Below are 15848 nucleotides of genomic sequence, written 5' to 3' on the forward strand. Positions count from 1 at the left end.
GGGGGGGGTTTACAACTGACTGAGTGAAAATAGCAATCACAGCAGATGTCACAGCCGCTAAACACATCCATATGCTGCCACAATCGCTTTTGTCATTACGTAATATGTATACCATCACCCCACTTTTATTACACAGACACAAGTCTGATGGTGCATGTTTGCCCCCCCCCTCTCCCTGGCTGAGTGTGATTACACAGCTGCACCTGTTACAATGAGGCAAGAGTTACAGTCATTCAAACACACACAAACACACACACACATATAACACTGTAAGATGAGGCGATGCCATCTGCAGGGGCGGCCACATCTTAGTGTGATTACGCCAGTGCACCTGCTGAAGGCGAGTTTAGTTTGACAACTGTGTAGGACTCACTGAAAAATGCAAGAGCCTGCTTTGACTTCTGCACTGATCGGGAGTAAAAGTCATATAGTTTCAGAGATTAAATAATTTGGGTATGAAGGCTCCTCAAACTAGAACAGTAGCACTGAATTAAGCAAAATGGGTTGTGAGATGCTGACATGAAAATGAATGAACCTCCTGTACAGTATATTGAAAAAATTAACTTAACTTTAAAAATCCTGAAAAAATCATCAGGCACCTTATACGTGGTTTATAAATTGTAGCTAATAGCTTTTAGTTATTATTCATCAATCATTAATTTATACTTCACAGATCAGTTGTAATAATAAGATCTTGAGTTATAAGGTTACAGACATCATAACTTGGCAACCCAAAGGTTTTTCTTATTAATGGTGTGCAAGAGATTTATTAAACAACAGTAAATGATTGTTAATTGATGTTAATCATTAATTAATTCATCAATTACAACATACATACACCATTTATTAAGAGTGGCGAATCAGAAAGTGGCGACCTTGTTACTTCAGCCAACTGTAAAAAAGTATTTCAATGAATACTTGTGTATTGTGTAATGTATGTAACACTAATGTAAAATGGACATAAGATACCATTAACACTGTATATTCATATAATAATTGTTTTTTATCAAAATAAAAGCCCAAATCGAAATACAATATAACTGCCATGCTCATAAGCAGGTTACATAAGGTTATGAAGCAACCACCAATTTAAACTACAACAATTGTGTTTTTATAACTATTATGCTCTGACTTCTACTATTAATTGGTCGATCTCTTCGCTGAGTGTAACGTGAACTCCTTCTTTGTGATTGGTTAAGATTGGATACAGATACATCAATCATGTCTTTTCACCTGGATTCACATATCACATCACAATTATTAAACAGGTGTTGAGAAAATCAGAGCAGCCTACCTGGAATAACACAAGTAGTTATCAGGAATACCCAAAATCCAGTGCTGTCCATGCCCAGACCACCGTTGCCAGCTTCTCGCTGTGGTTAAGTTCCCAGTGTGCACTTGTTTTACGCCTCCTGCCTCCCGGACTGAGCGCACGGCAGCAGGTTCGGCGTCAGGTCTGTCTGTCAGGAGTACAGTCAGGTCTCCATGTATGCGACAAGCACACACTCCTCTAATTCACGAACAAATATGTCTCAAACTTAAGTCCACACACCCAGTGTCACTTTTTCTTTCTCACACTCCAATGCCGACTTCCCTAATGAAGCAGCAGTCTGTGTCTGGCTGAAGCTCCGCGGGGATAAAAGCAGCTTAACGCGTGGGCAGATTATTTCGGAGATAGCCTTCCCCCAGTCCCGACCGACAGCTATCCTTCACTGTGTGAGGGCTGAGTTGCGCAAACCGCCGGCCGTCTAGTGTGCATAGAGGGGGGAAAGGCGCATTTAATCTATTTAAAATGAACACACTCAATAGATGCAATTAGGGACCCAGACAGGGACGTAGATACAGGAGTTAGGTCCCAGTGACTGTAGACCCCCCCCCCAACACCGTGGTGTTGAACTGGTGCTACCTCCCACCATTGACTCCGAGCTATAGAAGATATTATGAAATGAGGAAAAAAATGTGTGCAAGATTTAATAAACTTAGTGATTTAAAATTTCTGATTGGTGCTTTTGACATAGAGGCTATTGTATATTTTGTCTTTTTCACAGAGGGCAGCAAACACTTCTGGCACAGCATATTCAGTTTGTAGAAAATTTGAAGAATACAAAAACCCTATTTGCTCAAGACTAGTATGACCAGGGGACCTCATATGATTTAAAAATCACCTCCCTCGTCTGTGTCGTACAGCGCTTAGGCACGGGATAAATGTCTGTATTTTACTCAAATTTACCGACATTATTCCCCAGCTAAGATGGCTCTAAGTAACATCCGCTTACATTAAAACTATTATACTATTTAATATTACAAATGTTATTCTATTCTATTATGCCTTCTTATGTTTATACAGTATAATACTCACAAAGCCAGGTGTGAATGAGTCTCCATGCTGATGAGCCTCCTGAATTTGCAAATATTACGAATTACTAGAGGTCCCCATGTAATGTAGTCCTGTGTGAATAAGGCTTAAGAAGACATTTATGAAGCGCTCCACATCCCTGAGTTTAATGAATTGTATGATATACATGTGAAATAGTCAGGAGGCTATCCTTTCAAATATGTTTAAGGGATCTCAAAATAACACAACATTGTGTCTATCAGCCAAGACCCAAATCAGAATAAAAACATATTGAATCCATCAATCCTAATGAGCGTTTACATGGATGAAGAATAATAACTAGAAGGTGATAAATTATACTAAGAGCACAAATCAGTAAAGACAACATTAAGTGAGTATACTGTAAGAGTTTGACATTCATATACACTGAAAAACACCAGTCAAATTACATTATTGCAAAATGGTGAGATCCTATAGCCTGCATGTGCAGGGGTTAGGGGATTTGAAGAGGAGGCGAACACTGTGGGCAGGCGTGAAATAAAAAGGGAAACTGTGAATTTGCGGAACGCAGTGGGGGAAGGAGGGAAGAGTCTGAGGCTTTGTCTGAATGCACCTGCAGATGAAGAAGATGATATAGTCCATGACACGTCTGTCTGATAAGCTACAGAGAAATGTGTTCAGGGCAGCATTCATTTTCCACACAAACATGTTGCTAATGCAAAATAGTTGCATGTATATATGAGCATAATTCATATGAAACATGGTTGTGATATCACTGGGGATCAGGGGAAGCAATGCTGTTATAGTACGCCACACAATATTCTTTATATTTATAATAAACTGAATAATTTAGCTGTTTGTCGAGGGAAGGATTACAGTTATTAGGCTTTTAGACCATATTGAATAAAACAAGCCTTCTGTGCTACCACTCCTTATTGCTGCAGTTCTTTACATTTGTCTCAGCCAAAATTAAAACTTTTCAAACATTACTATGTAACACAATACGTTCATCTCATGCAGTCAAAAATGGAGTTGTTCTCCCTTTTTGTGTAGGTTTCAGTAGGTTAGTCATTCAGGCCACAGACTGATTGAATTTGAGCAATCCACTGCGTTATACTCTATAACAAATAACCTGTCCAGATGTTGTCTGCCTCCTGCACAGAGCATTCTGGGCACGGTGCAGTGCTCTGCGACTATACTGAACAATTTCGAAAAAGTAGCTATTATTTTGACTGATATCGCCATTTCGATATGATTTGTGATATTAGAAAAAATTATCATTTTAAAATAATTATTCACATATTCATTATGGTGTGATTTTTTTTCTGGGGTGTGTAACAAATATGTTTTCTTAAGTCTGTAGAATGTGATGTGTAGGCCAGGACATATCTGCAGCACGACAACATTTCATTTGAAATGGTATTTTCACACACATTTTGCTTTGAACAAATATTCTGCCTCCTGCGATTTGAACATTGCATTAGACCATATTGCGGTTTTGTTAGAAAATGCACGAAAAAAAAAGGAGTCGTTTTTTTTGTGAGAAATCATATGAACCATAATATGAGGATATGTTGAGGGAGTAAATAAATATTTCTAGGAATACCTACAAAATGTTCCACTTTATTCAGACATTACTTTTTTGTAGCATTTAGCTCTCTCACTTTCAAAAAAGTGGATTGATTTTGGTCATATTCCTCCACATAAAGCATCCGCTGAACTTCTCGTGAACTACCACTGGCACCTTGTGACGCATGCTGTAAATCTGCATCCTACTTTCTTTGTGAAATTCCTATCATTGGCCTCAGGGTGGAAACACTGAGCCATTTTACATGAGTCATTTGGTATGACAGAGCTAGAAATTTCTAGGAGGTCACAAATTCTCCCAGTGATGCATGTTTGTACTGTGCAAACGGGATGTCAATAAATTTACATATCTCTTTATATTCTCTTCAAAAAAGAATGTAGTCGAGAGTTGTGTGATTGTTAAACAGGGCGCGTTACAATAACCACTCTAATCTCAGTGGAAGGTATTTATAATGTATAAGAGTAGCTTTTAAAGTGGAAACGTGAGGGAAGGAGATGCGGGGGGAAATCAGTTACAGGAGTGGAGCTCCAGAAATGAGACAAAGGTGAGGAGAGGACCAGAGGTCATAAGATGTTGTTGGTGAAAATGATGATGCTGACATAGTTTTGCAGCCCTCCTGCTATCCTCCGTCATGCACTGCAGAGGAGCAAGACGAATCAGCGTTCTCTGGTCCGCCCTCGTCCCTCCCACTCGCTCCCTCCATCTCTCTGTTTTGCGCCCACCTCGTCTCAAAAGTGTGATGCTCTGCAGTGCTGCACACTGAAGCCATCAGCTGTTTATCCCCAAGTCGGACAAGAGCACGCAGGCAGGAGCTGCTACATCATCCAACCCTGACAGGAGGTAAGACTCCTCACAGATGTTCAGCCGCAGCTCGGGGAATAGATATGAGCGCTAGGGTCATATCAAGGAGACAAGGAATATTCTAGAACATTTAGGTACGCATGGCATGATGACAGAAAATACCCACGTGCAGTGATGTGTAAACATTAGTCTATAACTTAACATTGAAAACTCGTTCTGTAGTATTAGAATTTGGATGTCGATAAATGCAAAAGTGTGTCAAGGGCATTGGGAAAATGTGAGGAATAGTTTAACAAGCAAGCAGTAAAGCAGGACAGAGAAAACATCTGTGCCCTCTTTCACTTTGAATCACGTCCAGTCATTGGATTGGGCCACATGTGGGCTCAGATCAAGTTCTGGAGGCAACTAGAGGACATTTAAAGCCGTTTAGATCAGATCATCTGAACAGTGTTTACCCAAAAGACATTTTTGCTGGACCAAAATATTTTGTATTTCTGTATTAGTTTCCATTTGTATCTTTTTGTTCTTTTTTTTTTGGTCTCCGTACATGAGATTACAGTAAATAATATCATGACCTCAACCAGACTGACCTAATAACCGCCTGGAGAGCACAAGCTGCTGGATGAGAAGCATTGTTTTTTATGGTTCATAACTCAATTTGGCGTGTCAATGCAACACAACAGAGTGTTTACGTTTTGTTTCTTATAAATGCTTTTTGTAATTTGCTTTTCTCTTTTTTTTTCAAAGTTGGATGGATGCTTTTCCATCATGCTCAAGTCTCTGTTTGTGTTTGGAGTGCTGGGAGGTGAGAATTACTTATTTAATATTTCTTCTCTGGTAATCGGAGACTTTCACTACTGTGAAAAAGGTTTATAATATATTAGATATATCTCTCAACACTCTCATCCCATATGCTCTTTTGTGATTTGCCCCAGTGTTGCTGATCCCAGCCAAGTGCGATCTGATATCTGTGTGTATTGAAGACGACAATGACCTGAGAGTTGACTGCACGATCAAGGCCAAGCCCAACAAGATCAACAGCTATGAGTTCTCTTGGTCCTCTGGAACCAAAGAGTTCCTCATTAACACCAATGTGTCCGGTTCATCAGCAGAGAGCAAGTTCAAAGACAAAAGCTACGTGGAGGAGCTGGAGCCTGACGGTTACAGAATGACCCTGACCGGCTTCACAGACAAACTCCCACACAACACCACCTACATGTGCAATATATCTGGGGAGACTGCCAGAGTCGATGTGGAGAGAGGTAGGTGGATTGTGTGTGTGTGGATCTGAGGCGGTGAGCATGAGAATGAGTGAGTGGGAGACGCGTTAAAGAGGATTTTGACAACTGTTTCCTCCCCACTTTTCTTCCTCTGCAGATCAACTTGTCCTGTGTTCAGCTGTGAGCGTATTTCTGAAGAGCTCCTGCTCCTGGATCGTTTGTCTTCTGCTCTTCGTCTATCAAACACACAGCTAAAAAAAAAAAAGACATGCAAGCTTGTGCTGGCTTACTCATATCTAACCACGCATCTGTCGACATCAAACATCGATCAAAAACACCCACATTTTCAATAGCTTGCAACCATGTCTCTCTTTCTTTTGTTTTCCTCCCAAGAGCACTGAAACAGTATTGAAATGTTTCTTTGACCAGAAAGAATGAAGATGACTCAACAGAAAAGTTTAGAGATGTGCTTTTTGCTGCTGAGGCACACACAGCTGTATGTGTATAAATACACAGAGTAACTTGGCATGGAAATATTACTTTGTAAGCTGCATTTGTTTTCAATAAAGAGATGCTATTTAAAGATAAATAATTTGTTGTGAATTTAGTGTTCTTAATAGTGGGACAGAACTGGGACACAGATGGAAATAATAAGATCTGAGAGGGGAGGTCAATTGTGGGAATTTATTTGGAGATTCAAATCTTCAGATGTTTCAGGTGTATAACGACCTCTCTCTCTCTCTCAATCTCTGTCACCCTACTCTCCCTTTTTTGTTTAAATTGTAAGAAGGAGCGACTTTTTGCGAATTCATTCATCTGGACGGACTGCCCTGGTCAGTTGGTGTTTTAGAAGAACACTATATCGAAAAGAATGTACAAAACAGACCAAAAACAAATAAATAAAGTAACAAAGAGGCTACAGGGACCTGAGGCTCTCTAACCCGTGCGCCTGCTGCACACGTGTCCTCCACTGAGTGCAGTCTGATACACACACACAAACACACATAGTCACCATGAATGGTCAAATTTTGAATACAACCAGTTTAAATGGTCAAATTTTGAATACAACCAGTAATTTCAAAACACACACACAAAGACGATTGGCAAAGATGATTGATCAGGATCAGTCTGGGGCCTCTTAGTTCCTCTTGTTGTGTTCTTCTTTTGTGGATATTTCATAATCAAAAAGAGTAATCTCAGAGTAATCTAAGGGTTATGCAACCTAAAATTCTTCTTTTGTGGTGTGATACAAGTTGCATCAGGCACCTGAGAAACATTGTAACCTATGAATTGTATGAACCATATAAATTATCATCGACCTCATATTGTTTGAATCGCTTGATAGAAGGCCACTTATTGCTTAGGATAGGGCTCCTACCTCATAAAGGTATCAGTCAAGACAACCCAAAGAGTACATATATTTGGAAGTTTCCTCTGTTATATAATCTATGCTTGGCAACAAAGCTTATAATCGGTTGTTACTGTGGTATCATGTTTTCATTGTGTTGAAACTAACCATGAGCAAGAGTGTCATAAGTCCAGAGTGAAATTAGGAACCACTAAATTCAGTCTTAAAAAAGAGATGGTTGCAACTAAAGGCCGTAATCAGGCCACGTAGCCTGTCCGGGCGGGGTGTAGTGCTCCATGCTGTCTCGCAAGACCAACACGTGAAGGCTACACTCATCCATGGCAGGCTCAGGCTGATGTAAACCTTCAGTTTTGAAGAATTGGGGCTGGCTTTTTGGGCTTGTGTGCAGGCAGAAGAAAGGGAAGGTGCAAATCTTAACTTGTGTTAAATTTTAAAGAAACTTTTCTCCGGACTTTTGGCACAACACTTTGCTCACTGGTGTAGGCTTCATTCTATTCGGGTGTTGCAAACTGTTTGTGAACCATTTTTTGTCTATATTTGTATCCAAATAGATATACTTTGAATCAATTTGAATAAACAAGTTAAAGCTTAATTATTTTCTACGGCTCCATTTTTTCATCTTGATCGGGACAAAGAACCAAGAGAGAGGGGCCTATTCTACGGGGTACCACTCAGCCCCTGAGGTAAGCTGAAGAACTGCTCACACTACGGCACATGTGCTGATTTCATCACACACACACACTCTCACACACAGGGTCACAGGCAATAGGGAAGTAGGAGAGACCTGACGACAGTGTGAAAAGATTTAAACCAGTGGATCACAGGGTAGGAAGATACAAATTATTCTTGTTCCCCCGAATAGATATCCGAGCACTATACTATATCGAAACCAAAGTATAGGGTTAGAGGGTGAATTAAAATAAAATAAGAAGAAACAAAAGATCCATGTTCCGCTGTTTAAAACAATAAACTAACAGACCGTCGGTATAGGTTTATCTCTTTAAAAAATACATTTTTAGAACGTGCCGGAGAGAAAGGAGAAGCACGTGACAAAATAAACAAAAAAACTCTAACTTGATGCTCTCACTAATACTGCTACTAATACTAATACTACTGCAGCTACTATTACTACCACTACTATTACTACGACTGCTCCTACTACTACCACTTTAGTACTGCTACTGATACTACTACTACTCCTTTCACTACTGTTGAAACTAATACTACTAAAACTACTACTGCTACAAATGCAAGTCCTGCTGCTGCTGATACCCTGCTGCTACCTCTACTACTGCTGCTACTGTTATAATTACTACTCTTGCTACTCCTACGACTTCCTTACTACTACCTATATTACAAATTTTACTATTTTGACAGTAAAACAGTTTAGCTTTCAGCTTTTCCGGCAATGAATTTCAGCTCTTACCTTTTTTAGATACTGCGGTTCAGCTTCCAACTCTGCCAATTTTACAATTCAACTACCAGGTTTTTGAGGAGTACAGTTCATAGCTTTGAGGCATAACATTTATTTTGAGGAAAGTCAACTCACATTTCCGAATGTTAAGCAATGTTTGCAATTGGTTTCAGCTGTCAGCATTCCCACACATTTTCTGCAGGAAATGCAATTGAGAAATTTCTAGTTCTTCTACTATTTCTTCCATACATTATTTTGATTTCTAACTATTTCTGCATACTTTCAGTTACAGAAACTGTTCGACTATCCAAATACTCAGCTCTTTAGGACATGTATGCTTTACCTTATACTCTATGAAATATTAAGCTTTTTCACTTTTTTAATAATGGAAAAAATCCTCGAATCCTCTTAATTTATTATGGGAATGCTGACTCAGCAGCATTTTCACTATTGTTAAATTACCAAGTCAGTAACTAATCAAATCAATCACTAAGAACTGCACGAGTATGACACAGCTATAAAACTGTGCAAGAAGGGCATTATTCATATAATCATATAAAGACATTTTAATATATAATCTCACTTTTTTTAATCGTGGAGCTGTCACCATTTGACGCCCCATTTATTCCATGATGTTGTCATTTATAATCAGGTTAAAGTGAGATTATTCGCCTTTAGCAATTTGCAATATGCCATTCTTGACCCTCGGTGCTAACCGTAGTTTCCGACAACATAACGATGGCCGCTTCAACCAGCAGTGAAGGAACAGAACTATCTAAAGCTGAGTACCTAAAACGTTATTTATCTGCTGACGAAGATGACAAGAAGTCAAAGGGGAAACTTAAAAAGAAACGTCGTAAACTTCCTGAGAAAGGGTGAGTCGACGGGGACGTTTTGATCCAGCTCTTGTGTGTGTGTTAGCTGCTAAACTAGCAGAGGAAGCTAGCTCGTACTTCTTGTTTATGAATGAAACGTGCGTGTACTTAACTCACTTTTACTTCTCTTGTTCAAGACTTAAAATAGTCGACGATGACATAGACTGGAAACAGATGGTCATAGAGGAAAATGAGATTGAAGAGGACGAAGAGGAAGCTCCAGTGGTGAGAATTAAATCGTTATCTGACGTTAGCTGGCTAGCCAGTGCCCATTCATTCACATGGAGTTATTAGCTTGTTCTTTGTAACTGTTGCACCTTAAGAAATACTCTCACTGTATAACGTTACATGCATTTCTTATCACGGGGTGGTAATAAGGTTTGTAATAAATATCCAAATAAAATCACAGCGATTTTAATATTACTTAAAATCGCTTATTTTGTTGACCAACAGTCAGATATAAATACATTCAATTTTGGAAAATCAAGGCATGCCATCAATTGCCATACATTGATGCTAAAACCAGACCCCCTCGTTAATTTGCAACACTAACTATAATTCTCTCACACAAGCAGAGGTATTAAAGAGATGGCTACCATGCATGGCAGAAATCTATCATGGTTGTCAAATATTCACCAAACCCTCCTCTGGAAATGTCATCTGTTGTGTTTGTCTGCTTAGATTGCTGAGATGATTGACGATCGACCAGAAGACGTGAAACAGTTGGAAGCCTTCAGAACTAGCAATAGATGGAAAGTAATTGGAGGTAATTGCTATTTGTGAATGTAGTAAAGTGTTGTTGTTGTTGTTGTTGTTGTTGTTGTTGTTTTTGTCTGAACAAGCTCGTTAACTTTGAGTCTCCGCTCCTAATAGCTGACGAAAATGAAGACGTGGAAGACGTGGAAGACGTGGAAGGTGTGGAAGGCAGCGACCTTCAACATCCAGAGCCTGTGGCATCAAGCAGGAGTCGCCATGACTCTCCAGACACATCCCCCCCTAGGAGAAGTCGCCATGACTCTCCAGGGGTGTCACCTCCTAGGTCAGGGAAAAGTAAAGATGAGAAAGGTAATGAGAAACCAACAACCAGAGGACCTTCCAACATTTGTACGCTGTAAATTACCATATTTCTTCATGGAAATGCATTGGAAAGATACCTATTGAGTTGTCTAGTTCATCCATCAGTACTTTTGTTCAAGTGTTTAGTTGTACAAACACTTCACTAAACAATTCATTATTTCTTTTTCAGATTTATCCCCTACCAGAAGACAGCCCATTAAAAATCGTTCACCTAATTCTCAACGGTCACCACTGGCAAAGAGTGCTCAGAACAGGCACGATTCAGACGTAGACCAGTCACCTCCACGGAAAAAGCCAATAAAGGGAGAAGCTTCAGACTCCGACCAATCTCCTCCAAGGAGGCAGTCGAAAACAAAACAAGGCTCTGATTCCGACCAGTCGCCACCCAGGAGGCGGCCACGAAATGAAAAGAACCCGGATGAAGATCTGTCACCACCTCGTAGGCCCGGCCAGTCACAGGTGAGCAAAAAGAAGTTCAAAGAGTGAGATGAAATCTTATTTTGCCTAAAATTGCTGTGTTTATGCAATATCCAATTGATCAGTCCCACGGTGTACTTCCTGTTTTCTTCTCAGGGTTCGAGAATGCTTTCTGGCGGGAAGGCAGGTCTGGTTTCTGTCGATATTTTAAGGAGGGAGAAGGAGGAGAACCGTCGCAGAGAAAGATACAACCAGCCACTGGAAGGTTGGCTTTTCTTTTTCCTTCACAGCTGTTGACTACAGAGCTCACAGGACTTTCCATCTCATATTCTAGACATGACTCGTGCCTACTCCAAATGTCTTTGACCGTAGTTGTGATTTGTTCTTTTAAGTTGGATGATGCAGTCCTCATTCAGATGACATTTTTATACCTATTTTTCCTGCTATTGCTAGATGCATCCCGAAATGCCCAGACGGTGTTCCGAGACAAGAGTGGTAAAAAGAGGGATTTGGAAACTGAGAGAGAAGAAAAGAAGAGAAAAGCCGGTGAAAAAGCAGCAAAGGACGAGAAATACGCTCAGTGGGGTAAAGGGTAAGTGTGCATTCATTCAGTTTCACACATCAGGGAATGCTACAGTGTGCTTGGGATCACACATTGATTTGAAATGTTTTGTGTGCTGATTTGTTTCCATGATTTAAACTCAACGTGTGTTTATAGGTTGGCCCAGGGCCAGATGCATCAGCAGAAACTTGAGGATGCAGTTCATGAAGCCCAGAAGCCTCTGGCACGTCAACGCGATGACGAGGACCTTGACCGCATGTTGAGAGAGCAACAAAGGGATGGAGATCCGATGGCTGCCATGCTCAGACGGAAAAAGGACCGCAGTACGGCACAAGGTGAAATATGTCTCCCTTTTTCCTGTGTTGACTGATGCAAAATGGTTTCTACCACATCTATTATACTGTAAATCATCTTAATTTTGTTTTGCAGACAAACCTCGATATAAAGGCCCACCCCCACCACCAAACCGCTTCAATATTCTACCAGGCTATCGCTGGGATGGAGTTGACAGGTACTGTGTGTGTGTGTGTGTGTGTGTGGGGGGGTGAGAATCTGTAAAAGAGGGACTAAAAGTTTGCAGTTCATACTATTCACTTGTAATACAGTTGCCTTAGTATGTGTACAATAATTATGATGACAATTCGGCCTCTACTTTAAATTGAACATGTCGGGGAGCTTTTATTGGAGATGTGCTCTGGTGCATCAAATCGAAGATGAAGTCGATGTTGTGATTGCAGAAATAACAGTAGAATTTGATGTGTGTGTGTGTGTGTGTGTGTGTGTGTGTGTGTGTGTGTGTGTGTGTGTGTGTGTGTGTGTGTTACAGGTCAAATGGTTTTGAACAGAAACGCTACTCTCGAATGGCAGATAAGAAGGCCGTCCAGGAGGAAGCCTATAAATGGAGCGTGGAGGACATGTAATGGCAACAAGAAACTGATGGATCAGGAGCGGAGTTGAAGAGCAGGACGGCTCATCCATAGAATTAGGCAGAATATCTAAACAATGATGTTAAAGAAACTGCAGATTATACACGTCTACTCAACAAAACCCATACTTTGAAATAGACAGGACGATTGTGTTCACTTTTCAAAGCTGTTTGATACTGTACAGGGGACTTCAGACTATAACAAAGCGGTTAAACATAATTGTACATAGCAGTGAAGTGACATCATCTTTATTATTTTGTAATAATTGAGTCAATGTGGAGCCAAAACCGATGTTTTTCACTGATTTATTAAATAATGTTTTTGTAAAGAACTGTGCCTTTGTCACATGTGTTCACATAGAGCAATGACATTTGTAAATGACATGAATATAGCCGACGTTCAGTCATTTCATATTATGGAGCTGTATATTATGAAGTACTGAAGTATTTCACACTGAGGACATTTAAAAATATGTTGCATAGTAAGTGGACCTTTAGTAAGTGGACCTTTAGTGAGGATGGTTTTGTCAAAGTACTGTTTCAATATCATTAATGAACTCAGTGCTTTACTTTTAAGCCAATATGAACACGTACTTAAAGTACACAAATGAAAGTGTGTGCAAAGTAGTACAAGTTTGACCGATATCTGATTAATATAAGGCACTGGAAATCTGGAACGGTGAGAGCGATTTATTTCAAAATGCATACTTATCGACAGATATTGTAAATAAATGTGCGTCTGTAGTTATTTACGCACAATTATAAATAAGGAACATTTTCTTGAAACGTCGGGTCTCTGTCAACTACCCTAATTAAAAGTAACTCAATCATAATCGAGTAAGCGGGAACCTGTAAAACGCGACAGACTCGTTGCACCACGGAAGGATTTATTGGTGCACACTACAGGATACTTGCTGTTGTGGTGAATTCGAAGAGGTAAACATCTAACCGAGGAGCTATGTAAGTCTGTACCTATTGTCCAATAATGTAGCGAAACTGTCGCTGAAACTCGTGTATTGAAGAAGGCCACCTTTGTGACTTCTTTGTGGATAACAATGGCGGACTGGAGCCCGATAGCGAAGGTGTACGACTCGCTGAAAGCTGGCAGCATCGACGGCACGGATGTGGAGCCCCATGACCGGGCGGTATGGAGGGCTATGGGTGCCCGCTATAAACCCAACAAAGGCGTTGTTGGAGACCCACACCTCACCCTGTTTGTGTATCGACTGAACCCGCTGACAACTGAGGATAAGCTGCACCAAGTGTTCTCCAAGTACGGAGACATCCAACGGCTCCGGCTGGTCCGGGACATCGTCACGGGCTTCTCCAAAGGGTACGCCTTCATCGAGTACAAGGAGGAGCGCTCTGTGGTCCGGGCCCGCCGGGACGCCAACAAATTGGTGGTCGACCAGCACGAAGTGTTTGTGGATTTTGAACAAGAGAGGGCGCTTAAGGGCTGGGTCCCCCGGCGACTCGGCGGCGGGCAGGGAGGGAAGAAAGAGTCCGGACAGCTGCGGTTCGGCGGCAGAGACAGACCGTTCCGCAAACCCATTAACCTCGGGGTCGGTCCGGTGCAGGACTGGGGAGGAGGAGGAGGAGGAGGAGGAGGCGGCGGCGGTGGTGGTGGTGGTGGTGGAGGAGGGAGGGAGTGGGATCGACAGGGGACGAGAGACAGGGAGGACCGGGACCGACACAGAGAGGCCGAGTGGGGCAGCAGAGGGAGGAGAGATGACCGGGACAGAGAGCGGGATGACCGCAGACAGGGAGACAGGAGCCGGTACCGGGACAGGAGATGACGATCACATTTAAGACACTGGATTAAACTCCTTAGTACTGATCTCACCTTTCGATCCACAGACCAGCTTCCTGCTTCATATGGAGGACTTTATAGCCTGTAAGGACTATGGACCATAAGCAGTTCAATAACAAATGACACGTTTCCTGGTTATGTTCATCAGATTGCACTGCATGGTGATGAGATGTCATTTCCAGATGGTTCTCTTGAGTATTTCTCAAAAATCTGACATAGTAAATGCTTTTGTACTTTAGATTGAGCATCAAAAACTGTTTATTAAAATTCACCATATATAAAAAAAAAATACACTGTACATTGTTTTAAAATCAGAATCGGCTGCTAATTATACATTTCTTTATTTTTAGTATCTGCAAAGTACCTGTAAATATAATTGAATCTGTTACACATTTTCTCTCTTCATAAGTCCGATGATTCTGTTTCTGACACAGTCAATGTGTTGAAATGTTAGTGTTGAAACACATTAGGATTTCCTAAAGTGAGCAGTTAATTTAGCTTCTCTGTCGAACATGTTTTTACAAAGATCTTTAGAGCATCATACTTGGTAAAGAAGCCAAATAAACCATGAATGGTTTTAACACAATGGTGTCGCTTTCCTTGTTCTTGGATCAAAATAACTAAGATCTTCCTCCGTAAATGTATTTTACAGCTTTGCTGAGTTCGCTGTGTAATTGTAATGCAAGAAATATAGATTCAACCATAAAGGTCTCTAATATGAATTATAAAAGCAACTCCATTCATTACAATAAAAACATTAATCTTTACTTAACTATTTCTTGTTTTTGGTAGCCAACGGAGTGCACAAAGACACGATTATATCTTTGAGCAGTTTGGTATTTCATCCCCGCTGCCCACTGAAGCAGGTCATGTTTTATTCATGAGTCACTGGGTGGATTGTTTTCTCTCAAGCTGACCACAAGTCTGTCTGCAGTCATCAATATGAAAGGTTAAAGGTCTCGTGTTAGCATTAGCTCATTCAGTCTTATCCAGTAACTGGACACGTCATCAGTCCATTAGCTCATCACTGCTGGGAAATTCATCACTTGTTGCCTGAGAAGAAGCTGAACCTGAGAAACGGTCTGAGTCATCGGTAACACTGATGTAATAAACCAAAGCAACTACAGGATCTGATTGCACTTGAGAGCATATTGAATAAAGTATATGTTTCCAGACAGACACACTACTGGATGTGGTTAGAGAAGGAGAACTCAATACCTCTAACACAAACCCCCGACTTCAATTCCACTCCAACTATTTCTGAATTGATGAGTAAAAGTGAATGTTATAGTGTTCTTTAAAAGATAAGACTGTGAAATTGATGCAAAGACTCATGAAAGCGCTCCAAACTGCATGTTTTTCATCAGTTTTTAAAATCATATTTATTATGGTGCACTATGATTATAGCAAGCTATTGCCAGCCATGACTACTATCTTTGACATTTATTTATTCGT

General features: G+C 40.7%; 3 protein-coding genes across 3 annotated transcripts in view; 2 read left to right on the forward strand and 1 right to left on the reverse strand.

Annotated features, from left to right (window-relative positions):
* Positions 1-1685, reverse strand: part of nectin1a (nectin cell adhesion molecule 1a) — a 15258-nt gene extending 13573 nt beyond the window's left edge. Inside the window, exon 1 of the mRNA XM_031872704.1 lies at positions 1295-1685. Within this exon, the coding sequence (XP_031728564.1) occupies positions 1295-1346 (52 nt within the window). The 5' untranslated portion in view covers positions 1347-1685. The remainder of the gene's footprint in view (positions 1-1294) is intronic.
* A 7773-nt stretch (positions 1686-9458) lies between these two features.
* bud13 (BUD13 homolog) lies at positions 9459-12900 on the forward strand. Its single transcript, XM_031872527.1, has 10 exons — positions 9459-9602; positions 9740-9827; positions 10284-10368; positions 10476-10667; positions 10849-11138; positions 11253-11361; positions 11550-11688; positions 11815-11993; positions 12088-12169; positions 12485-12900. Exons 1-10 carry the CDS (start codon positions 9466-9468, stop codon positions 12576-12578), a joined length of 1395 nt encoding a protein of 464 aa, XP_031728387.1. The 5' UTR covers positions 9459-9465; the 3' UTR covers positions 12579-12900.
* Positions 12901-13461: 561 nt separating this feature from the next.
* On the forward strand, positions 13462-15436 carry snrnp35 (small nuclear ribonucleoprotein 35 (U11/U12)). The gene has a single exon (XM_031872528.1). The coding sequence runs from the start codon at positions 13639-13641 to the stop codon at positions 14377-14379; it is 741 nt and encodes a 246-aa protein (XP_031728388.1). The 5' UTR covers positions 13462-13638; the 3' UTR covers positions 14380-15436.
* Positions 15437-15848: the final 412 nt, after the last annotated feature.

This window comes from Anarrhichthys ocellatus, unplaced genomic scaffold (assembly GCF_004355925.1).
Source record: "Anarrhichthys ocellatus isolate YVR2014 unplaced genomic scaffold, GSC_Weel_1.0 scaffold65, whole genome shotgun sequence".
Lineage (NCBI taxonomy): Eukaryota > Metazoa > Chordata > Actinopteri > Perciformes > Anarhichadidae > Anarrhichthys > Anarrhichthys ocellatus.

Bases quoted from the DNA above. Each gene is read 5' to 3' on its own strand.
- bud13 (XM_031872527.1), top strand. From the start codon at position 9,466: ATGGCCGCTTCAACCAGCAGTGAAGGAACAGAACTATCTAAAGCTGAG. The intron at 9,603-9,739 runs GTGAGTCGACGG...CTCTTGTTCAAG, and splicing joins CGTAAACTTCCTGAGAAAGG to ACTTAAAATAGTCGACGATG. The intron at 11,362-11,549 runs GTTGGCTTTTCT...TGCTATTGCTAG, and splicing joins ATACAACCAGCCACTGGAAG to ATGCATCCCGAAATGCCCAG.
- snrnp35 (XM_031872528.1), top strand. From the start codon at position 13,639: ATGGCGGACTGGAGCCCGATAGCGAAGGTGTACGACTCGCTGAAAGCT.